We start from the raw sequence: 24,878 nt of genomic DNA, 5'->3' as shown, positions 1-24,878 counted from the left end.
TCTGTTCCAATCCACTGTTGTCTGTATTCGGCCATGGAGCTGAAATATCGACAAAAACTTGATTGGCGCACTTCCCTTCCCGGGCCGCTTCCATGGCTTCCACGTCTGTTGTCTTGCCCTACCCACCTACCAGTCTCGCCATACTCGGCCTCAAAGGCCGAGCTCTTGTTGCCTTAAGACCATGGGTTTCACCTCCGAAGAAACCCATCTCCTGCTCTCCCTCCTCGAGCTCGACTTCACTCACTTTGCCCCTCAGCTCCAATCCGTTCGATAATGAACCCCAACGCCAAGTTTTGACAAGATCATCCAGCTCCGATGCTGCAACCACTGCTTTCAGTTTTCCGAATGTAAGTAAAATTTGACAATTAACGTGCTCTTTTCTTTTTTGATGAAATGCTTTACTGAACTTCGTTCATTGTTCTTCAGGTTGGCCAAATTCTTCACCTGGCGGTTTCTCTCGCTGTAATTATTGCGGCCGATAAGCTTTTGAAGCAGGTTTTTACGGCGGCAGCAATCAAGTTCCCGAGCGCGCTTTTCGGGATGTTCTGCGTTTTTTCGGTTTTATTAGTGCTGGATTATTTTGCTCCTTCTACTGCCATTAACGTGATGAACTTCTTTGAGCCAGCAACTCTTTTCATACAGAGGTGGCTGCCATTGTTCTATGTACCGTCACTCGTTGTTTTGCCGATTGCGGTAAGAGACGTGCCTGCGGCTTCAGGGGTCAAGATTTGCTTCATTTTAGGTATGTGGTTTCAATGGAAGTATCATGATAATTGCATTCTTCTCTGGATGATTACTCAAACACCGTTAGTTTGATTGGCCATCGTTTGGAGAAAGCTAAAGAATGCAGAGAAACCCTATCAAGGAGAGCAATTTACGATTTAAGAGCTTGGCCTATGATATTGTAGGTTTTATCTAGGGAAACAAAAACTTTTGTTTTCGTACTTCAAATTATATATGAAGATCTTGGAACGTAACAAATTTCTTCAGGATGCCCTTAGCTAAATTTAGCCAAGATATAAGACACTTAGCTGCTTTTGAAACAAGTATTTCTATTTTGAAAGTATCTTTGGTCTTTGCAGTCACTTTTTATAGTGTCTTGGTTGCCATTTTATAACTTTGAAGATGCATTTTGAAATCAAAGAAGAAAATCAAGAAATATCTTGCATCCTCAGCTAAATTAATCACAGGAGTCCCTAATCCATGTTTTGGCCTCATATAACTCAAGTGAGAATCAATAGTATTTAAACTTAGGGGCCTTTTAGGATCATTTTTTATTTTTGCTTTTATTATTATTATTATTATTATTATTTTATGCTTATACTTAAAATAGAATATTTTTGATATGTTATAACATGTTTAGTTGTTTTTAAAATCACACAAAATAATTTTTAGATGTTTAGAGTATTTTTAAAAACATGTTAATTTGTTTTTGAAAATAAATAATAAAAACATTAAACAAATGCACTAAACAAACATATTTTTAAAGTAAAAGCAACAACAAAAACAAAAAAGAAAAAACAAAGTTGATCCCAAATAAGCCCTTAGTTACTCAAGATTAAGCTAATTCCTGTTTTTTGTGCACAAGTCTTAATGTAGTTTCAACTTTGAGTTTTAGGGGTTGAAGCTTACTCCCATGACTCCTATTATAGCTCTAATCAGAATTTTGAGGGAGTTTGTTAGTATTGAATATTTGTTTAGTTCATTGCTATTTACTGAACGTCATCTAAATAACTATTTTTTCCTTAAAATTTAATGTGATTGTTTTAATGTCATTTTAATGAAAAAAATATAATGTTATTTAATTAATGATAAGTGAGATATTTCCTTTTTAATTCATCAAGATTGATTTAATTTAGATAGGATCAAATTTGGCTCCCATTTAACTTACCTCAGTTTTGGCTCTAATGCTATTCGAAGTATTTTAGTATTAGTGATTACATGAAGTTAATCTCTTTTATTAAAAACATTACATTGCATCGAAGAAAACATAGAGATAAATTACACCTAAAGCAAATTACCCAAGTTTCATTAGCTATTCCTCCATTAAACAGAAAACATATATCAATTCAAAGGAATAAACACCTAAACAATGCTTAATCCTAAATTATCTTAGACTAATTTATATAATTACAGAATTAAAGATAGTATCTATTATTAATCAGTTTCAATTTTGCTCAATCCCCGATGGAACAGGGAAATGCTATGACTGGTTTATGCTTTTAAGTTCTTGAATAGAATATAGAACTGTTGTTACTGATACTTCAAAGGAATCACCTTACGTTTTTGAAATTGAATGATAATTAAAATATTCATTCATTTATTTGGAAACATTAGAGTTCTATTTCCTTGCGAGGAAAATTCTTAACTTACTTTCTTAAGGCTGCTACTACAAATGAGATTTTTTATGTTGAATGTCTTGTATAGGTATTTCAGTTAACATTTGAACTTTATAAGTTTTCTTTACTCGGTAAAATTGGCAAGGCTTGTGCCAGTAATTTTAAAAGAAGGCAGAAGCTAAGAGGAATACTTAACATAATTAAGAAATTGAAATAAAAGCAGTTAATGGCCTGCATTTTTTTCCATTTATTGTCCTTAGTTAACCCTGTTCTGTTTCCTTTTCCAGTGGCAGGTTGGGCGGCATCTCTCAGTGTTGCTGGATATACTGCACTAACAATAAGAAAAATTGTAAAGACAGAAATGATTCCCGCGGAGCCAATGACCAAACCTTCTCCTTTTTCAACACTTGAAATTTTGGTCTGGACTGCCATCTTTGTTTCTTCCTTTTCTCTTTCAATCATTAATCCGACAGCTCTGGGAACAACTGCCAGAACTTACCTTCCTTTCCTTCTTGCTGCAACAGTATTGGGTTACATGGTTGGCTCCCGGTAACATCATTCCCCTAATTGTCAGACTGCAAAAATAAATTGGCAAATTTACATACGTAGCACACAACTCTTATGTATTTACATATCTCAAACCTAAACTTTCATATTTGCATACATAACACTTTGGTGTATGAAAAGGTGTTTTCTACTTTTAAAAAGTGATAATAATGCTATTTTTGATGTGATATTAAAGATTTGAGTGCTGTGTGTGTCAATATAAAAGTTTAGGTGTGAGATATGTAAATACATAAGAATTGCGTTCTATTTATGTAAATACCCCGAATAAATTGACCATTTATAGTTCTTGTCTATAAAATTGTATAATATTCAAATTAAATACCCCCTTCATTTTATTTGTGCTTCCAGGTTTCCATCAACAGTCAAGGCGGTCTTCCATCCAATTGTCTGCTGTGCATTTTCTGCAGATTTGGCAGCAATAGCATTTGGGTATCTTTCCCGGTCTGGATTGGATGCTGTCCTAGGTTTATAGCTGACTTTTGTGTGATTTTCTTGATAATATGTGGAGTTTCTGAATGGTTTGTTATTCCTATTCAGTCTAATTAAGTTTCTCTAGATTTTAGGATTGTAGAGTTAGATGATTGTTAAGGTTATGCATTTGCATGAACAAATGTAAATGAGATTACTGTACATGAAAAAAAAATATAACACTGAAACGAAATGTATTTAACTTTATCTACTTTATATTTACGTTGAGCTTGGGAATAAATATTGCTATCAAGAGCATAAAAAAGGGATGATAACTAAGAAATTTCATAATATATTATCCTTTGTTAAGCATAAAATATCAGAGTTATAATTGAATTGAATTCTAGAGGACTATTTCAAGTGCAACCAAATGGAACATGGGAGAATGAATGAAATAATAAAAAGTTTAACATGTTGGAAATTGCAATGCCAAGAAGTGTGCTTTGACAATCTCCTATTTATATGATCATTTGTTTGAATAACTAGTGATAAGAATGAGACAAGATTCCACAGAAAATAGGGCAAAATAATACTCTATTCTGCCGGTACCAAAACAAAACAATACAATCCTGAATGTATAAAAAGATAGACCTACAATTTGAGAGGTACGTGAGTCTTTCTCAAGCCCTAACTCCTAAGACTTCAGATAAAAATCACATACCCTAACTCTAATCATATTAAGCCCTATTAACACCTAAGAATAATAACTAGCAAATGATTAAATCGCTCTTTTAGCCTTGCGTCTAAAATAATTGTTCAAATTATTTGACGGGCTCAGAGTGGTGGAAAATGTCATAGGTGTCGATCTAACAGTACTCCCCTCTTAATAATACCATGTCTTCAAGGTATAAAGGAGGAAACTGCTGCTAAATCAAGTCGTATGGCTCCCACGTGGCGTTATGATTTGACAAAGCTTTCCACTTAATCAATACTTCTTTCTTACTTGTCGATCCTTGGGCACACTCCGTTTAACTCCAGTGATTCCAAGAGAACTTTCATGTCCTCAATCAAGGTAGGGGAAAGTGAAGAAGAAGGCACATTATCAATAATAACACGTCTTAGTAGCGATACGTGGAACACAGGATGAAGTGTTGACTAAGTGGAAAATTTTAAACAATAAGCCACCTCACCAATGCACCCCGTGATCTCATCAGGACCAAAATAGCATGGGGAGAGCATTTCATTCCTACGTATCGCCAATGTCTTTTGTTGATAGGGTTAAAGTTTTAGATACACTCTATCTCTTATAGCAAATTGCACATCTCTTTGATGCCCATCAATTTGTTTATTCATAAATTGTCGAGCCTTCAATAAATGCCCCTTTAGTTTCGCCAGCACCTTGTACCTCTCTTCTAAGTATAGATCCATCTGAGACATTGACATAGTACTATGTCCATAATATATCAAATTTGATGCATTAGGACCATGCAAGATTTAAAATAGAGCAGTCTGAGAAGTTGTTTGATACTAAGTGTTGTGCCAATATTTTGCCTGGGATAGCCATTTGCTCTGCTTGGGTGCATACACAAAGCAATGCAAATAGGTCTCCACGCTTTGATTAATAATTTTGGACTATCCATCAATTTTTGGGTGAGACGTACTTTTCTTCAATAAGGTCTCTTGCATTCTAAATAGCTCCCTTTAGAAATGACTCAAGGAGACCTTGTTTCAATCTAACATCATCGATTCTTGAGTCTCATGAAAACGAACAATCTTTTGTATAAAAATAGGGGTGACCGAAACAACAGTGTACGGGTGACGTAGAGTGATAAAGTGAGTGTAATTACTCAATTGGTCCACCACCAACAAGATGATCGTAAATCCTTCTAAAAAGGGCATACCCTCAATGAAATCCATCTTCAACTCCATCCATACCTTCTCCGGTAATGCCAGAGGTTGCAACAACCCTTTAGGCATTAGCAACATATGCGTCACACATCACGTCTTGAGATTATGTGCTCCACATTTTTTCTCATTCTTACCCAATGTAGTTCTGCTGCTATTCTCGAATATGTTTTGAGCACGTAGTGACCCTCACTAGTATTGCCGTGAAACTTCCGTGATAATTTTGGTATGTCTTGAATTTCAAGGTAATACATAGTTTCCCTGGTAAAGTAAATATTGGTCATTCAGTGAATAATTAGGATAATTGTTCTCGCCATTCACTAAAGCCGATTGGATTTTGCTCAATTTCTCATTTGCCTCACTCTCTTGCCTTAGGACCTCCTAATCTAAATCCAAAGGAACCAACAATACCAATAATTGAGGTTTCTCCATTCATCGTAATAAGGCATCAACAACCTTATTCTCTAATCTCGGGTGATATTGAAGATCAAAATCTTACCCCAATGTCTTAGATTGCAACATCTGATGTTCCTCGATCACCATATATTATTTTAACATAAATTTAAGGCTGTGTTGATCCGTGGGTACTATAAAAGGTCATCCCAACAAATAAGGTTGCCAATTTTGAATAGCAAACGCAATTTTCATAAGCTCCCCGTCACAGACTAACTTTCCCAAAGTCGCTCGTGCGGCTTTAACGCTCTTCTTTAGCACTAAATCAATCTAATCCTCATAACACTTGGACTTATGAACACCAAGCACTCTTAAGAAGAAGAGTAGAGAGAAAGGAATTCTTCACACTTGAATACTTGGAACTTTGATTGAATGCATGGATGATTACAAATGAGGGGAGAGACTCCTATTTATAGCCCCCTCCAAGCCTAATGGAACATTCTAGAATACATGAGATTATTCTAGCTTCTAGAGAGTTCTACATTTCTCTTTTATGTACATACATAACCCTAGAACATTCTAGGTTATTCTTAATTTCTCTTTGGAGACTTTCCTCTTATTCTCTATAGTTGGGTGAAATTTTCTAGAACCCCTTGGATGACTCTCTACCTTTTGGCCTTCTCGAGAATCTTCCATCCCATGATTGTCTTGCCAATTTATCTTATGTGGTAGAGCGTGGCACTCTCCCCCACTTAAACTCACAATGCCCTCATTGCGGTTTCCCCTGCACCTTTGAAACTGCCTCCTTGGTTTGCCCCCAGACTTGTCAAAGTTTGGTTTCTCCTTGGTGTTACAGGAGAGGGGTGTCATGCAGCAAGTCTTCTCGGTTGGCGGCTTATTTCTTGCCTCTAACCTTGTTGAACCATCTTTCTTCTTTCTTGGCAGAACCTCCACCACTTTCCTTGGCATCTCATCTCCTTGGATCTTTTCTCCTTCATTGGTATCGTGAAGGATAGCCAAGTTGTTCCCCTTGTTCTGGTCAATGCCCTCCTTGAGCTGGATTGCTGATAGCGTTTTGGATCCTTGCTTGCTTAACCTCATTATTAGTACTGAGCAAGGTTGACTCCCTTCCATGATGCATAGACTATTGGCGAATGACATTGGAAATTCTCTTGCTTGCTCTAAGAAATTTATCTCTAGGACAACTTTGTAATCATCCAAAGGAATGACAAAGAAGTCTAGAGTACCTAACCATGCCCCAATATTGGTCTTGACTCCCTTAGCCACTCCATCGATTGTCATCTCTGCTGAGTTGACGACTTTAATGGAGCCCCCTCCTTTAGTCATTTGCAACCCCAACCTCTTTTCTTCCTCGCTGAAGATGAAGTTGTGGGAAGCACCTGCATCCACCATTGCCCTAGTGGTCTTTCCTCCTATTGCCATCTCCACAAAGAGTCACCCCTTCCCTTAGGGTTTTGTCAGAGCTTGCATCTTATTTAGCAGTTGAAGAGATCCCACATGTGCCTCCATGTCATTTTCCCCATCACTTTCTTCTTCCTTTTTATGGCTTGCAAGGAGAGAGTTGAGGGACTTCTTCTTAGGGCAATCCCTTGCCCAATGAGGTCCTTCACAAAGAAAGCTGCGGTTTTGATATGGCTTGTTAGTCTTCCCCTTGTCCCTCGCCTTTGTTGGGGTTGATTCGCGATGTTTCTCCTCCTTATTTTTGCCCTTGTCATCCCCACCTTTGACATCACAACTCTTCTTATCTTCAAGCTTTCTAGACTCTTTTGAATAATCAACCAAGCTTTCAACAATCGTGATGGCAGTGGCAAGATCTTGCACTCCTCGCCTCCTAAGCTCGGTCTTTGCCCAATTTTGGAGCCCATCCATGAAGTTGAAGAGTGCATTCTTGTCTGACATATCTGGGATTTCAAGAACCAGACTCGTAAACACCTTAATGTAATCTTGAGTCAAACTCTCTTACTTAAGCCTTCGTAGTTGGGCTCGAGCCTCATCCTCGACATTTTCGGGGTAAAACTGCCTCTTTAGCTCTCTTGAAGTCATTGAAAGTAGACATGGAGCACAAACTTTTCTCTACATCTCCATTTCTTCTTCTCCACCAAAACATAGTGATGCCCGAGAGATAAAGAGAGGCAAATTGTATTTTTGCATCTTCATCGACAATCCCCATCGCTCCAAAGTATTGCTCTATTCCCCAAAAGAAGTTGTCTACTTCCTTTGCGTTGCGAACCCCTCTAAAACTCATAGGTTTTCGAACTTCAATTCTCTTGGCTTCAAAAGTGGGATGGCTTGTTGATGTCGCTAGTGCTCTCTTGCAAAACAAAATGTCTCCACGCATCTCCTCCAAGCTAGTACGCATGTCGCTCATCTCCTTCTCATAGGCTATTCACACCTCTTGGATCTTCTCCAACAAATCCTTCTGCAACTTAGCCATATGACCCATTAAGGTCTCCTCAAGTTGGAAAAATGGAACATCATACCTCTGATCGTTGAATGGATGGTGACGTCCTCCTCCTCGAGTCCATTAACCCTTTGGTCAAGATCCTCTACTTGACCCTCCATGTTATTCATTGCCTCTTCCATCCGAGCAAGGCGCTAATCAAAGGCATGCATGACCTCCTTGGACCTCCCATGTGGCTTGGGTGCAACGTGATCTCTTTGCTCCTGGAGACCTCGCCCTTGAGATGACTCCACATTCGTGGCTTCTGACTCCACGTGCTCTTTGACACTCTTCGTCATTCCTTCGAACCAAGGCTCTGATACCAAATGTCACAGACTAACTTTCCCCAAGTCACCCATGCGGCTTTAGCGCTTTCCTTTAACACTAAATTAGCCTAATCCTCACAACGCTTGGATTTGTGAGCACCAAACACTCTTAAGAAGAAGAGTAGAGAGAAATGAGAGAAATACTTCACACTTGAATACTTGGAAGCTTTGATTGAATGCATGGGTGATTACAAATGAGGGGAGGAGCTCCTATTTATAGCCTCCTCCAAACCTAATGGAACATTCTAGAATACATAACTTCTCAAAAGTATGGGTCACTGATTACCCCACTGAAAGTTATCCTTTTTCAATTACTGCATCTATAACTACGCAATCAAGCTGTCGTCTTTCACAAACTTCTGGTAGTATCATGTAAGTCCCATAAATTCTCTTAGCCCCTTCAAGCTCTTAGGTGTGACCAATCCAATATAGCCACCTCCTTCGATGGATCTGCCGACACCCCTGCAACAAACACCATATGTCCAAAGTACTCTACGTTCAGTTGGACAAATGAACACTTCTTTTAGTTAGTGTAGAGTTGGTACTCACTGAGTGCTATCAACACCTTCTTTAAATGATAAATGTGTTCTTCCAAGGAACGATTGTACGCTAGGATATCTTCAATGGATACCAACACACTTCTGAAATGTTTAAACACCTTGTTCATCATTGATTAAAATGTAATCAATGCATTGGTGAGCCCCAATAATATAACTAGAAATTCATAGTGAACCTCATGAGCTTGAAGTGCAATCTTGGGCACAAACATCGATCACTATCGTTTTGTCTCCATCTTAAAATTCTATTGTTTGAATTTTCAATTCATATTAGTCTACCGTAAGTGATGTAGTTATTTCATACCCAATTTACGTCAGCCCTTCCTAAATCCAAGATAAGAAAATCCTCAGTCACTTAAATATTTTGTAGTATCAAAATTACTTCTTTACAAACTCCCTTGTTCTTCTCCACCTATCACATCCTCATCATTACATAAAAAAATTTTCTATCAACCATCTGATGCCTCAATTACTTCTCTACTTAAGCGAATATAAAGCTGTGGGTGGCCCCACTATCTACCAACACGACTATGACCTGCTCTTCAATATGTCCCTGAAGTTTTTTAGTGTGGTTCAATGTAAACCCCAACATTGAATTCAATGAGATTTCTGCGACATCTAAGTGTGTTTCTCCTCCACCGTAACCTTCTATGTTTCTTCATGTCCTTCTCCCTTGTGATACACTGTGAGAACCTACAAAGTTCGATCCTTGCAACGGTGTCCTGAGCAAACTTCTCATCACATTGAAAACATAACCCTTGATCTATATCTGTAAGGTGTTTAAATGTTTCTCTTGATCGTGGCCCATTATTCCTATCCCATGAAGCCTTTTTTGGAATCCCACTGTTTGAGTTTTTGTTATTGTCGTGGTTGTAGTATTTATGTATGATGCCCCACTTGCGCTGCTCCTATTAGTCTCTTAATTGCATTTTTATTTTCAACCAGTTGTTAGTGTTGCAGAGCTTGATACATAGTAGCAGCAGCACCACCAATGCTGTAAAACATCAACCAGTTCCTCAATGGGGGTGCCCCAACTCTCCAATCCAGAGGATTGGGTGCTTTTGAACCCCAAAGTGGTGCATAGGCGACATAGATGCCTAGTGAAGTGAAGTCTGCGACACAATTTTGCTCATTTCAAGTCCATAAATAGAGATTGAAATTCCAACGCACGGGGGAGGGGGGTGCAGCGCACCAGGATCTTGACTTCAACCTGAGTGCTTGTAAGGTAGTGCTCAGGAGTTGCGCCTAGGCGCTAGGAGCGCTTTGTACATAGTTAGAGATTTAAGCCCTCGTTTCATAAAGAATCAAACTTTTGCGGGTGTATTCTTGATAGTACATAATAGGAAAGAAGTTGCATAGAACTAGTCAAGGGTAGATTATTTCTAGGGTTTTCTCTAATGAGATTGAAAGAGGAATATGCATGAATTATTGTAATGTAGAGAGTTGATCTGAGTGGTTATTTTCCTTTCATAGTATAATTTTTTGGTGTAGTGCGTCTTCATGATTTTTTACTGTTCTTGGTTTTTTCCATGTTAAATATTTGTGTTTTTTTGGATTTCTTTATTGTGTGCTTCTATTCAATTATTGTTCCGGATCTCTCAAATTGCTTGTTTTTTCGTGTAGCTTTGGTTGCAATAGATCACATTTCAAGTTTCTACCTTAACAAGTGGCATCAAAGCGAGATTTTCTAAAAATTATTGACTCGAATGGGAGCAATGGCCGATAAAGTAAGGTACAAGGTGGAAAAATTCAATAGTTTGAGCTTTGCATTCTGCAAAATGCAAGTTGAAGATTTAATGTATCAAAAGAAATTGTATCTATCACTAGAAAGAATCACCAAGAAGTCAGAATCAATGACTCTGGAGGAATGGAAAGTGTTTTATTGAACAACCCTAGGTTTGATTTATATTTCACTTTTCTTGTCTGTTTCTTTCAATATAGTGAATGAGAAAACTACGATGGATGTCACAGCGACACTTATGCAATTAACTACGGTGAGCAACTCTTTAGAAAAATATGAAGTTAAACTTCTTTGACATCATAGTTTAGTGTAAAATGAAGATGTTTGTGAGAAGGCAACAAACGTGAATTTTCAAGTTTCGTGTTAAATTATTAGAATAAAGAAATGATTCTAGATAGGAATACATGCAAAATAGATTCAAATCCATAAGAGAAAAGTCTAGGCCAAAAAAATGAAATAATAGAGGTGAATGCTAGAATTGTGGGAAGAAATGTCATTTCAAGGGCTGCAAAGCTCCAAAGCAGGGTAGTGGTGGAGGCCAAGATAGAGTTCTCTCTACAATTGTCTCCACAAGAGAAATCCAAGGCGACTATGATTTAATCTGTAGTCAGTATTGAATCTTTCTAGATTCAGGATGCATGCCCCAACAAAGAGGTGTTTAAAAATTACACTTATAGTGATTTAGGGAAGATATATTTGAAAGATAACAAGCCCTACAATATTATAGTAAAGAATGATATTTATATCAGGTTGTTAAATGAAATTGTCTAAAATCTCAATGAAGTTAGTTCTAAGTTTGAAGAGAAATTTAGTCTAAGTGAGCTTGCTGACAAAGTCAGTGTATGTGACTACTTTCATGGAAGGTGATTAGAGGGCAATTGTGATAGCTCGGTGCAACATTGAATGCACCATTTACCTGATCAATGAAATGAAAGAATCCATTGATGCGACTGGAACCAAGATTGATGAAAGTTTTTTGGTACCGCAGACTTGGTCATATGAGTGAAAAATATATAAAATCCATACTTTCTAAAGTTAGTTTTAGGGTTTGAAGTCTATAGAGTTAGATTTTTGTGAAGGCTATGTATATGACAAACAAAAAAAGGGTTCTTTTCTCAAAAAGTGGGTCAATGGTGAAGTCCCAGAAGCTCGAGTCAGTGCACACAAATTTATGAAGTTCTATTTTAGTTCATTTCATTTGTGCTTCCTAGTATTTTATTACATTCATATATGATCACACTAGAAATGTATGAGCTTACTTTTTAAAGCATAAATCTGATGTATTTGAGGTGTCTATGAAGTGGAATATCATAGTAGAGAATGAGACGGACTTGAGGTAGAATTGTGTCATATTATATAATGATGATGATTATCGTGATAAGAGGTTCAGGAGTTAATGACTTCAGAGGGGATCAGACATGAGTTCACTGTTCTAAAGACACCACAACAGAATGGTTTGTTGAGCGTATGAATAGAACCATCACAAAGCATGCTAGAAGTATAAGGTTGCATGCAGACTTGCTAAAATAATTCCAGGCAAAAGTAGTGAACATTGTTGTTTATCTGAACAATTATTGTTCCGCAGTATCTTTGAAAGAAGACTTATATGAAGAACCATGGAGTGATAAAGAGATAAATCTATCTCACCTGAAGGTATTTTGTTATTCTGCATGTATTCATGTTGATGCAGGGTCCAAATGTTAATTCAATTCGAAATCTATCAAATGCACCTTCATTGGGTGTGGATCAGATGAATTTTGGTATAAATTTTGGGATTATCAGAATCAGAAATTTATCAGGAGCAGAAATGCTACATTGCCCGTCATTTAGTCCCGAAGAATCCAAATATGTTGAGATAGAAGACATTGGTGATCGGCGTATGAATATAACCATCACGAAGCATGCGAGGAGTATAAGATTGCATGCATACTTGTTAAAACAATTTTGGGCAAACTAGTGAACACTGTTGTTTATCTGATTAATTTTTATTCCTTAGTATCTTTGAAAGAAGTCTTACCTGAAGAAGCATGGAGTGACAAAGAGATAAATCTATCCTACTTGAAGGTATTTTGTTATTATGCAAATGTTCATGTTAATGCATGGTCCATATGTAAATTTAATTCGAAATCTATCAAGTGCACCTTCATTGAGTATGGTTTATATGAATTTGGTAAAATTTTGGGATTATCAGAATCAAAAGTTTATCAGGAACAGAAATGTTAGATTGCCCGTCATTTAGTCTTGAAGAGTTCAAATATGTTGAGATAGAAGACACTGGTGATCAAGAAGATGAAGAAAGAAGAATTGCTCAATTTGATGAAGCAGAAGTTTCTCGGTCACATGGAATTGAAGTCATGAGGTCTAACAGAATCAATAGACCTTCATGAATATATTCTCCTTTGTCCTATTTATTGCTAACTGAGAGTGGTGAACTAAAGTGCTATGAAGAGATTACTCAAGTTGAAGATTCAAGAGGGTGAGATATTGTCATAGATGATGAGATGCAGTTATTGAGGTTATTAGACTTGGGATTTGCCAAAATTATCAGTTGAAAAAGAGCACTGCACAATAAGTGGGTCTACAGACTGAAAGGGAAGTCAAATGGTAACAAACGCTATAAGGCAAAAGTTGTTGTGAAAGGGTTTCAACAGAAGGAAGAAGGGGACTACACTAAGATTTTCTCTCATGTAATAAATATTACAATTATCAAAATTTTGTTGAGCTTAGTAACAGAAGAACTATATCTGTCGTAGATTGATTTGAAGACAATCTTCTTACATAGAGATCTGGAAGAGGAACCATATATGGTGCAACCACAAGGGTATAAAGTTACAATAAAGAAGACTTGGTCCGCAGGTTGAACAAGAGTTTCCATGACTTGACTTTGGCCTCGAGATAAATAAGAGGTTTTAGAGATTCATGTCAGAGAGTGAGTACATGAGTGTCAGACAAACCAATGTTATTTTATAAAAAATTTTAGTAATTGTTATATTTTAGTTTTTTTGTATGTGGATGACATTATTGCAGAAGCACATATGAAGAAATTTAGGGACTTAAAAAGAGCAATTATCAATGGAGTTTAAGATGAAAGATTTATGTCCAACCAAGAAGATTCTTGGGCTGAGAATCAGTAGGGTTTAGAGTGCATGGACATTGAAATTGTCTCAGACGGAGTGCTGAGTGGACTTGACACATTTTCAACTTAAGCGAGACAAAACCAATTTGCACCCTCTTAGGCTATCACTTCAAGCTATCTGAGGAACTATCATCTAAGTCTGAAGCAGAGCAATGACAGATGAGGAGAACTCTGTATGTTTCAACAGTTGGAAGTCTAATATATACTATTGTATGTATGAGACCAGATATTGCACATGTAGTGGGAGTGATCAATAGATACATGTGTAATCTTAATAAGTATCATTCAGAGACGGTGAAGTGAATTCTCAGATGTTTGAGAACAGCAGTTGACATGACACTTTGCTTTGGAAGTGTAGGGGTTGATCTATAGGGATATTTCAATTCAAATATAGCAGAAGATATAGATGATAAAAGAAGTACAACATAATATATCTTCACTTTGGCAAACACAACAGTAAGTTGAGTTTCTAGATTGCAGAAGATTGTTGAACTTTCAATTACAAAAGCCGAATACATTACTATCACTGAGGCTAGCAAGAAGTTCATTTGGTCGTAGAGCTTTATGACAGAACTTGACAAGAGGAGATGGAAAAGCTTCATAGCGGCAATATGAGTGTTATTCATCTGGTTAAGAATATTGTTTTTCATGTAAGGACAAAATATATTCAGCTGAGGTATCACTTCATTTGTTCTCTCTTAAGAAGATTGACAATTATTTTTGGAGAAAATACATAAAACTCAAAATTTTGCAAATATGTTAATTGAGGTGATGACTTTTGAAAAACTGAAGCTATGTTTGGCTTCAGTAAGATTCCACGAAGGTTGAGACCGAAGGTGAGCCACACTGCGGTACATGACCATAAAGATGTTACATATGTAGAGTGCATGTTTGGGTTCTATCAGTTTTCAAGTGAGAGATTATTACTGTTGTGAAGCCTGACATATTGCAACAACAACATCAATGTTGTACAACAGGAACCATTTCCCAAATGGGGGTGGTCAATCGCCCAAAGGGGCACATAGGTGTCAGGGGGCACCCTAGTGCTCAATTTTAGAGAACTGGGTGCCCCTACGACCCAAAATGAGCCCAAGTGCCAGGTAAGGCGCATAAACGCCCAGTGAAAGGAAATCTGCACCGTGGTTTTACTATCTTCAGGGACATAAAAAGAATGATTACAATTCTAGCGCCTAGGAGAGGGCACAACAACACTTGAATCATGCCTTCAACCAGAGCACTTGCAAAGGTAGCACCGGGAGTAGCGCCTAGGCGCCAGGAGCAGTTTTTATGTCGTTAGGGATTTAAACTCTCATTTCATGAAGGATCAAACCCTTGCATTGTGTATTTTCAATGGCGTGTAACAGGAGCGAAGTTGTGTGGAGCGAGTCGAAGGTGGATTTCTGCGAGTGCTCTCTTGTGAGACCAAGAGAGGAAGGAGTGTGAATTAATGTAAGTTTTAGTAGAGTAGGGAGTGGATCTAAGTGGTGTAATTCTGTATTATTCTATTTTAATAGTGAAATTTTTTGGTGTGGCGTGGCTCCTTGATTGGTTTTAGTTCTCAGGTTTTTTTTCACGTTAAATCTTTGTGTGTGTTTTTTCTTGATTTTATTGGTACACGCTTCTGTTCAATTTATTGTTCTAGATCTCTCAAATTAGTGACTTTTTTCGTGGTGTAGTTTTAGTTGTAATCGATTAAATCATTAAGTTTTCATCCCAACACCAGACACGCTTATTCCATTTTTTCTCCCAATCCTAATAGTTTCAACAAACAAAGCACTGCTTGAATTTCTAGTCTCAAACCCTTTCATGAAGTTTCCTTCCAATTATGTTTTCAATTTTTCTCTCAAAAGACCGAATAACATCTCAAACTTCTCTCTATAATCTATTATTGATCCTTCTTGAACCAATGCAAAAAATTGCGCTCATGCAAATCCTCTTCTTGTGTGGTTATGAAATGCTTCAATAATCAATCATTAAATTCTTCTCATATTTTGATTGGTTGTCATTGTTATCTCCATTGAAACCACATTAGAGCCTTTCCTTTCAAACATAGGGCCGCCTCCATCATTTTTCTTCTCCATCGGCCCATTAATAACAAAGTATCTCTCCACTCAATAAACTTAATCATAGTCCTCATCTCCTTCAAAATCAACATCTTCAACTTCCTTATGCGCGAGTCTCCTCCCCAAATTCTTTGATCTAAGATCGTTCCACCCATGAAGATGTGGTTAATTTCTCTTCCTAGGCTCGTATTGATTTATCTTCTTCCATAAATCTGGCTTGTCCTTCCGTATAGGCTACTGAATCGCCTTTCACCGGGGATGCTACCACAGTTGCTGCAACAGAAGGCAATAACGTGGTTGGATGCAGCTCTCGGTTGGGGTTCCATCTACCATGGTTCCCTATTCCAAGCCAAAGTCCTTCGAATTGATCTTGTCCAGCCTCGAATCGCACACCACCATCCTGTTCTGCCTGCTACAGTTCGCTCCAGCCCTCTTGATGGCATGCTATCCTTCTCGGTAAAATTTCTTCGACAAGGTCATCTCCGGGCCCAAATCTATCCCATTCTATCTACATCACTCAATCTCGACTCCTTCATGCATTTCCTTTTATATATTGTCACTTAGTTTCACTCCCGTTCCAGTCGACCGCCTTGTTTCATCTGTTTGGGTATCACATGTTTTCTTTTAGGTACAAAAGCTCGAGTCTAATTCTGACTTCTTCACTCAATCTCACAGCCTTAGATCCGCCTAATACAACAACTTGGTCCATTGTGTATCCCTGATACACACAATGTCTTATGATTGTTGCCGCTCAAGTTCATTGCATACGTTGTTGTTTGATCCAGGGGTAGGCAATGGAGGGTTTGTGTGGAAATTCATGATCTTCTTCATGACTTTCTTCAAAGGTCATGAATCGCCCCTCCATGGTGAGATCCACATCTTCATGAAGGGGAAACACTCCATTGCTGATCTAATTTCTTCTCCATGACATCAAATTTCTTGGCCGCTAGGACTCCTAGGCATGGTTCTGATACCAATTTGATAGGAATGAGACAGGTTTCACAGAAATTAGGGCAGAAATAATTAGTTTTATTCCACCAGTACCAAAACAAAACAATATAATCTCAAATACATAAAAGATGGACTTATAATTCGTGAGGTAGGCGAGTCTCTCCTATGACTCCATATAACAATCACATACTATTCACGAATCATATCAAACCTTATTTATGCCAAGCAATTATAAATAACAAATGACTAAATTGCTCTTTTAAGCACTCCCAAAATAAGTCTTCAAATTATTTGATGGTCTCAGCATGACGGAAAACGTCATAAGTGCCAGTTTAACATAAAGCTATTCTAAATAAAATAAAAGGGGAATTATATCTCGTAAGTGATATAGAGCCATTGTTAAAACCGCGAACTAATTTGGATTAAAGTCAATTCTAAAGTTCCATAATCCACTTGATGAAGCAACATTGAATATAATAATTTCACGCTTCCACATCTAATTGATATGATTGAAACGCTATGAAGTACCGACGAGTATAAAATTATGTATGTTAATCAAGTAGTATATGAAATTGAGGAAGTGTATCAGTCCCACGAGGAACAAATGAACTTCCAAAGTCCAAAAAAGGTCTAGTCTACTGGTTTTAAGTCCACCTTTAATGTTCAAAATTTAGTAATTTTAAAGTATTTAGTTCTAATACTTGCAAAAAGTAAAAAAATTATAACTTATTCTAAGTTTGAAAAAAATTATAACTTATTCTAAGTTTGAACCGGTGAAAGAAAACCTGAATTGGTTTTGTGCATAAGCAATCATGCAGAATTACAAGTTTATTTAGACAACTAAGAAAAATAATTTTCTTATGTACTACCCAGTAGTCATAAGAAAATTAAGGTTTCATATTACAGTCAGTCCTCTAACCATACAATCCAAGTGTTTGCAAAATTCCCTATACAATTGCACCACCATAACAATAATATTTTTAATCTTTTAGAGTAATATAGGTTAACCTAATTATTTTTTAAGCATACTCCTATAATGCTATATCACAACCAATTTTAACTTCCTAAGTGATCAGTTTATGAGTAAATTATAAGCAAAAGGTTAATCCATCAACCTAAGATCCAAATTACACAATCACATAGCAAAATCAATTCTAATTTGCATAAAATCTAATTTAGGGAGAAATAAATTTAATTCATACACATAACAGATTGATAACACAAATATTTCATTATAGATTCAATAATAAAAGAGTTAGAACAATCTCACCAGTGTTCTCTACTATTACACGAATTTACAAGAAAATTTTTGAGTTTCCAGCCACTTGGAGTACAAACAATTATGCACACTTGTTCTCTTTTGGTATAACTCTCACAAACTCTCACCCTCTTCTAAGAATCCCTCCGACGAAGAGTGATTAACGGCTTTGATAGTTCTCCGGTGACTACCACCAGTATATGTCTTCTTCCCTCGATGTTACTCCAAGGGTTGAGCCTAATGTTCATGAAAGCGAAGTTCACTTAGCGCTTAAGAGAAGTGCTAAGGCTACACGATTAGGCTGAGGAAATTTATTCTGTAAAATTGATATTAGAGCTAGTCTCAAGCATGAAAGGAGCGTTGAGGATCAAGTGGTTGGATTTAAGACCACCAATATGGAAAATATCACAACAAAGTCAAGGTTATGAGGAACAACAAGATCCTATCACACCAAAACCTCAAGCAAATTCCAAGGATGCGATCTATAGTTTTGACTCACACCAAACTTAGGTGGAGGAGGCTGTCAGTGGCACGTATGCCCAAATGAAAGATATAGGCAAATGAGTTAATAGCTTAGAGGAGGAAGATATTGCTATCCTTTCTATGATAAGGGGCAAGCTACCCCAACTATAAGAATTTTTGGAGAGACGAAATGGGTAAGCTATATGAAGAATTTATATTGGAGCTCAACATGATGCATCAAGCTCACAAGAAAGAGCTAAATAATATGCTCACACATATCGAGGATTTGCGTGGGGTCATAACTATAAGCAAGCTCACATGATTGATAGGGTCTAGTTGGTGTGCAGTTGAGGCTAGACACATTGAGGTTTCAAAACATAAGAGTTCTAGTGGTGCATGCCATGCTCGAAAAGTTGACAATTTTGTGGGAACTGGAGAAATACATTGGAGCCAGAGGCATTGCGGAGGAGGATGCTAAGCTTCAATTCACGGTCTTTATTTTTTTGACACCACTAGGTTATGGTGGAAGAGAAAGAGGGGAGACATTAAAAAGGGTATGTGCTCCATATATACATTTAGCAAGTTCAAAAGGGAACTTAAAAGGCAATTCTATCTTGAGAATGCTAAAGGCTCAAGCTCGCTTGCCAAGACTAAAGAAATCAAGATTAATCCTTCAATATATAAAGGATTTCACTGGTCTAGTTTTAGATATCCCTAATTTATCTAACAAGAAACCTCTCTTCTACTTCATGGATGGTTCCACCTTGGGCAAAGTTGGTATTAAGTTGATGTAGAGTGCAAGATCTTGTCACCACCAGAGCCATGGTGTAGAACTTGGTTGATTACTCTAAGGGCTCTAGCAGTAAACCCAAGGAAGATGACTGGAATAATTCCTGGGGAGACAGAGGTCAATGCAAGGATGAGCATCGGCAAGACTTTATCAAGAGCAAGGACTAGCCAAAAAATAGCAAAGAACTAGGTACGCCCCCCACTATCTGCTTCTTTTGCGACAATCATTATTGGGTGAGGGACTGCTCTCATAAATGGGCTTTGAGCACACTCCTTGCTACAAACCAGGAGAAAGCAAAAGTTGCACAAGTGAGGGGCAATACAAATACTTAATACAATCTCCATTGAAGAGTTAATTTTTGAGAAAATGACAGTGGGGAAGGAGACCACCACGATAGCTACTGTGGATATTGGTGTCTAATAATTTCACTCCATTGAAGAGGCAGAGAGGTTGGGTATTAGGGAAAATAATGAAGGGGGCTTCACCAAGGCAGTCAAATCAACAACAAAACTTTCCAAAGCATAGCTAGTGGTGTGAAAGCCAACATGGGTATGTGGTTAGTTGGTTGGATATGTCCATCATCTTGATGCATAACTGACAAATCATCCTAGAGATGGACTTCTTGGATCAAGCCAATACGCCCCCTATACTTTTCCTTAATAGCTTGTGCGTCATGAACATTTAGAATGCTTGTTTGATTCCCATGATTATAACCACAATAAAAAGTTTCAAAACATTGTTGGCTTTGCTAAGCTAGCCCAAGGGAAGGACATCACAACCCATGGAAAACACCTTGAAGGACTGCGATGGTCACTTGGCTTTGCTTGACAAAGATATGGAGCTAAAGACTGAAGTAGACATGCCTGAGAGTGTAATGATAGTTATTGAGTTGCTCGAAGTTATCCCACTTATAGAGCTTATTGAGCTTCTGCCACTAGGAGGCGCAAAAGTAGTAGCAGATGTTTGCTGACAAAAAGGGCTAGAGGGAATCGTCTACATAATTTTAAGGCTAGCTAGATGTCTGAAGATGTTATATGACAATCCAATGATAAGATCAAATATTACACTGAAAGAAGATGCATGAGGGCATCACAAGCTAGGAGACTGTCACGTTTCACCGATGATCAAAGAGGTTAAGCATAATAAGTTAAGGCAGATGTGATTAATAGTATCTTCTAGAATCAGCTTGAAATAGAGCCACAATATTCTAGATGGTCCATACTCATCGAGGATGGCTTAGAATAGGGTGCCATCTTCTAGAAGGTTCCAAAAGAGCCTATCAAAATTCAAACACATCTAGAAGGCCTCAAAGTGCTATAGATGCTTCGGGAATACTCTAGGAGTCTCAGGAACTCATTATAATATTTTGGATGCTTAGGAGCTGTCTAAAGTATTCTCTAATTCTCTATACATATGATTATTAGATCGTAATCCGGAATCTTCCATACGAAAGATTGCGTCCTATAAATATGAGCCACTGCTTCTCATTTGCAATTCATCCAAGAAAAACACAGGAGTTCTTAGTGTTGTAGATTTCTCCTAAGTGCAATGAAATTGTAATTTCTCTTTTAGAATTCTTGTTCTCTCTCGTGTTCTTAATGTATAGCATGGTGTGTGGAAGTTAGGTTGATTTAACACTAAAAAAAGTGCTAAAGCTGCACGATTAGCTTGAAGAAAGTTATAACGTTACAACCCGCTTATATGGGTGGTAGTTTTAGACCTTACTTAAACATTGTATGCAACTACCATAAAACCTTGCTTTTAATGTTTTTTTTTCATCGAATCTTTGGAATTAATCTAGTTTTTGTTGCTGTCAAGTTATTGGCCAGAAAGCTAGAAACACTGCATATAGTCTTATTAGTAATAAATCTGTCAAGCTATTGGCTTATAAGATTTCGCGTATCTCACTGCAAGCATTGATACTTCAAGAAGAAACTGATGTGGAACACTCTTTAGACAATGTAACTGTATTTCCATGTTACATCTCATGCTACTGAACTTGTCTTTGCACAGCACACTTTGCTCATCTTCCTGTTCTTTCCGGTGGGGATATATAAGTAAGGAAGATTTACATGCATTACCACTCAGTTTTTATGTATTTACATATCGAACACTTAAACTTCATTTTTTACATATATGCCATGTTACCTTGTTTTAAAAGAGGCCTATTTCACTTTATAAGTTAAAGTAGTTGTATATTTAAATATGAGTGATTTAGGAGTTGTAAATTTAAAAATTAAAGTTCAGGTTCTAAATATTAAAATACATAAGAATTGAGTTGTATTTATGGAAATGCCCATATCATTAATTACAATGCTTGCTTTGCAGGTAACTATCTTACTAAAGTGTCTTCTAATCCTGGAGCTGGGGATATTCTCATGGGTTTTCTAGGATCTGTAATTATCACATTTGCCTTTTCCATGTTCAAACAAAGAAAGGTAACTTAAAATTTGTCTTTATAATCATGGTATGCATACCATATAAATTCTTCAATCCTGGAATTTGTTGTCCATGCATTTTCAGGCTTTATAATCATTTTCCCATTTTTGTTCTCATTGAATTTTTTGTGTTGAGCATCCATAAATGTAGCTATATGACTTATTTTCTCTCATCTATAGCTTATTAAGCGGCACGCAGCAGAGATTTTCTCATCAGTGATCATCGCAACAGTCTTCTCTTTGTACTCTACTGCTGCCATAGGGCGGCTTATTGGGCTTGAGCCAACTTTAACTGTGTCAATCTTGCCAAGATGCATTACAGTGGCTTTAGCCTTAAGCATTGTTTCTTTCTTTGAAGGTAAAATACTATACTTTTGTAACCACTGTTCTTATCACAGCCAAGGGCCAGTGTGGGATCACTTCTATTTTTTTTGTTTTACTTTTATTTTTATTTATTTATTTTATAATTTTGATTATGTTTTACTTTGAAAACATGTTTATTAATGGTGGTTGTTTTTGAAAAGACTCTAAACATATAAATGTTCTTTTGACTCTTTTGAAAAACAAGTTAATTTGTTTTCAAAAGCAAAAAATAAAAGGAAGATTCACGTACATGGCACTCAATTCTTATGTATTTACATATCTAATACATAAATCAGTTTTTACACACATAACACCATATGCTTGTAAAGGTGTATTTCACTTTTTAAAAGTTAAAATGGTGATATTTTTTTATGTGATATGAAAGATTTGGCTGGTATAAAAGTAAAAAAATTAAAGTTTAGGTGTTAGATATGTAAATAAATAGAAACTGGGTGGTATTTATGTAAATGCCACAAAAAACAAAAAAAAATGCTCCCAAACATGCCCTGAAGGACTGAAATGGTTTTAATTTGATTATGAAGGGTTACCCACACTAAAATGGAATATCATATGCATTATTTTTGTTTTGTTTAGGTGCAAATACATCTCTTACTGCTGCCGTTGTTGTGCTCACCGGTCTGGTTGGAGCTAATTTTGTTCAGGCTATGATGGATAAGCTTGGTTTGAATGATCCGATTGCTAGAGGAATAGCGACAGCTTCTAGGTATGATTTTTTTCCCATTGTCATTTTTTAAGTTAAATTTAATTTCCCATTTAGTTGCTTGTTGATATAAAGCGCTTTTTTTTTTATGAATTTTGCTAGATTCCACCATTTTGTCAATTGTAGATAGAATTCAGTATGGCCTTAAATTCCACAAAATCCGTAACTACAAATATTTCATTTTTTTACACGCAATTAGTTAAAGAGAACGAAAAAAAAAGCAATGTCAAAATTGCAAAAAAGCCTGCAGACAGCAAATTTGAAGTTCAAAATAATAACAAAGGAATTTGTTAAATTCATCTTCTTTTTATTCGATGTATTTAGACTCTAACATTAATTTCAAACTCAAACTTTCTAAAAACTCTCTTATAACAATGATTTCATTTTCAAGTTCAAAATGTGAGGCAATAAAACCATTACTTTCTAAAACACATGCTTTATTTGTAGTGACATTTACATGCATACTTCCCAATTTCTATGTATTGACATATCCAACACCTAAACTGTGATGTTTACATTTATACCACCCAAGGTATTCCTATCACATAAAAACTACCACTTTTCTAATTTTTAAAAGTTGAATTACACCTTTTCATGCATGGGTAAGCGGTATGTATGTAAAAACTGAAGTTTAGGTGATAAATATGTAAATGCATAGGAATATATAAATCTACCTTTTGCTTTGAGCTTTTGTTTTTTTTGATTTACTATTTGTTTGTGGTCAGTGCTCATGGACTGGGGACAGCAGCTTTATCAGCCAAAGAACCAGAGGCTCTTCCATTCTGCGCGATTGCTTATTCGCTCAGTGGAATATTAGGCTCCCTACTTTGCTCAATACCAGCTGTTAGGCAAAGCTTACTTCTGATCGTGGGCTAGAAATTAAAGAGAGTCTGCTATGAGAGCTTAATAGAGAAAGTTTATGCTATAAATGCATCACATTAATGAAGTCAAGGGGTAAAAGTGTAAATAAGCTTTTGGATGAGGGAGGAATTGTAATTTCATGACACAATCATTTATGTTTATGCCAGATTATAATTTATGAAATCAAATTAAATGCAGATGTTGAGCTTCATATGTTGAACAATTTAAGTAGTCAGTGTGGGCATGTTTTAAGTAAGGTCTTTTACAAACAAACTGCTCAATTTTTAAGTATTTATGTACTTAAGGCCAATATTTTGCTTTCTATATCATCCAAATCTTTGGTATCAAATAAAAATTGCCACCATACATTTTCATGTATAGGTAAATTGATATGAATGTAAAAAAATGAAGTTGAGATGTTGTATATGTAAATACATAGGAATTGAGTGGTAGTATGTAATTCTTCCATAAGAAAATTAAGAAATTACTAACAAATTGCAAATACTTTGATATATAATTACATTAATGGTGTGAGCAAGATTAAAAATAGCAAATTACTAAAAAATTGCAAGTACTTTGTGATATAATTATGTTATTGGTGTGGTTAAGATTAACTTCAATGACATAATAAAATTTAAAAGATTATCGACCTCATGTTTGTGAGGACCTCCTTTCTCTCTCTATAGAAACCTAGGATTTAGCCTTAGTGTTCCCTAGTGACCTTCTTAGATAACTGAAGATGGAACTCATCCATATAGGACTTCTAACGAGTCTTTCACTCACTTAGGGTTTACTGAGGTTAAGCCCAAATCCTCAACCATTGGTTGAGATGGTTGAGGGTCTAGCCTAATGAAAGCCCAAGTTGACTTTCTATAGGTGGAAGAAGCCTTAGGTTACCTATGGAACTCAAAACCCTATGAATTCCCCTAAGGACCCTTTGAATATCTCTGGGATTCTCATTGACCTAGGAAGAGCCCATCAGACAGGAGCTTAGGCCTAGGCCAATGAGAGGTTCTTATCACATTACACTAAAAAGGCCCTGAAAAATCCCATGACAACCAAATTTGAAGGGAGAGGAGTGATTCACCAAAGTTAATCCCCGGTCTAACCTAATGCTTTCCCAACACCAATCAACCCT

General features: G+C 36.7%; 1 protein-coding gene across 1 annotated transcript; it reads left to right on the top strand.

Moving 5' to 3' along the window:
* Positions 1–72: 72 nt before the first annotated feature.
* On the top strand, positions 73–23,990 carry LOC110020750 (plastidal glycolate/glycerate translocator 1, chloroplastic). Its single transcript, XM_020718957.1, has 8 exons — positions 73–347; positions 427–742; positions 2,627–2,888; positions 3,255–3,370; positions 21,686–21,795; positions 21,976–22,153; positions 22,753–22,882; positions 23,605–23,990. The coding sequence occupies exons 1-8, from the start codon at positions 93–95 to the stop codon at positions 23,753–23,755; spliced, it is 1,518 nt and encodes a 505-aa protein (XP_020574616.1). The 5' UTR covers positions 73–92; the 3' UTR covers positions 23,756–23,990.
* Positions 23,991–24,878: the final 888 nt, after the last annotated feature.

This window comes from Phalaenopsis equestris, unplaced genomic scaffold (assembly GCF_001263595.1).
Source record: "Phalaenopsis equestris unplaced genomic scaffold, ASM126359v1 Scaffold000107, whole genome shotgun sequence".
NCBI lineage: Eukaryota > Viridiplantae > Streptophyta > Magnoliopsida > Asparagales > Orchidaceae > Phalaenopsis > Phalaenopsis equestris.
The sequence above is the reverse complement of the archived record's forward strand: the minus strand, read 5'-3'. Positions and strand labels throughout refer to the sequence as shown.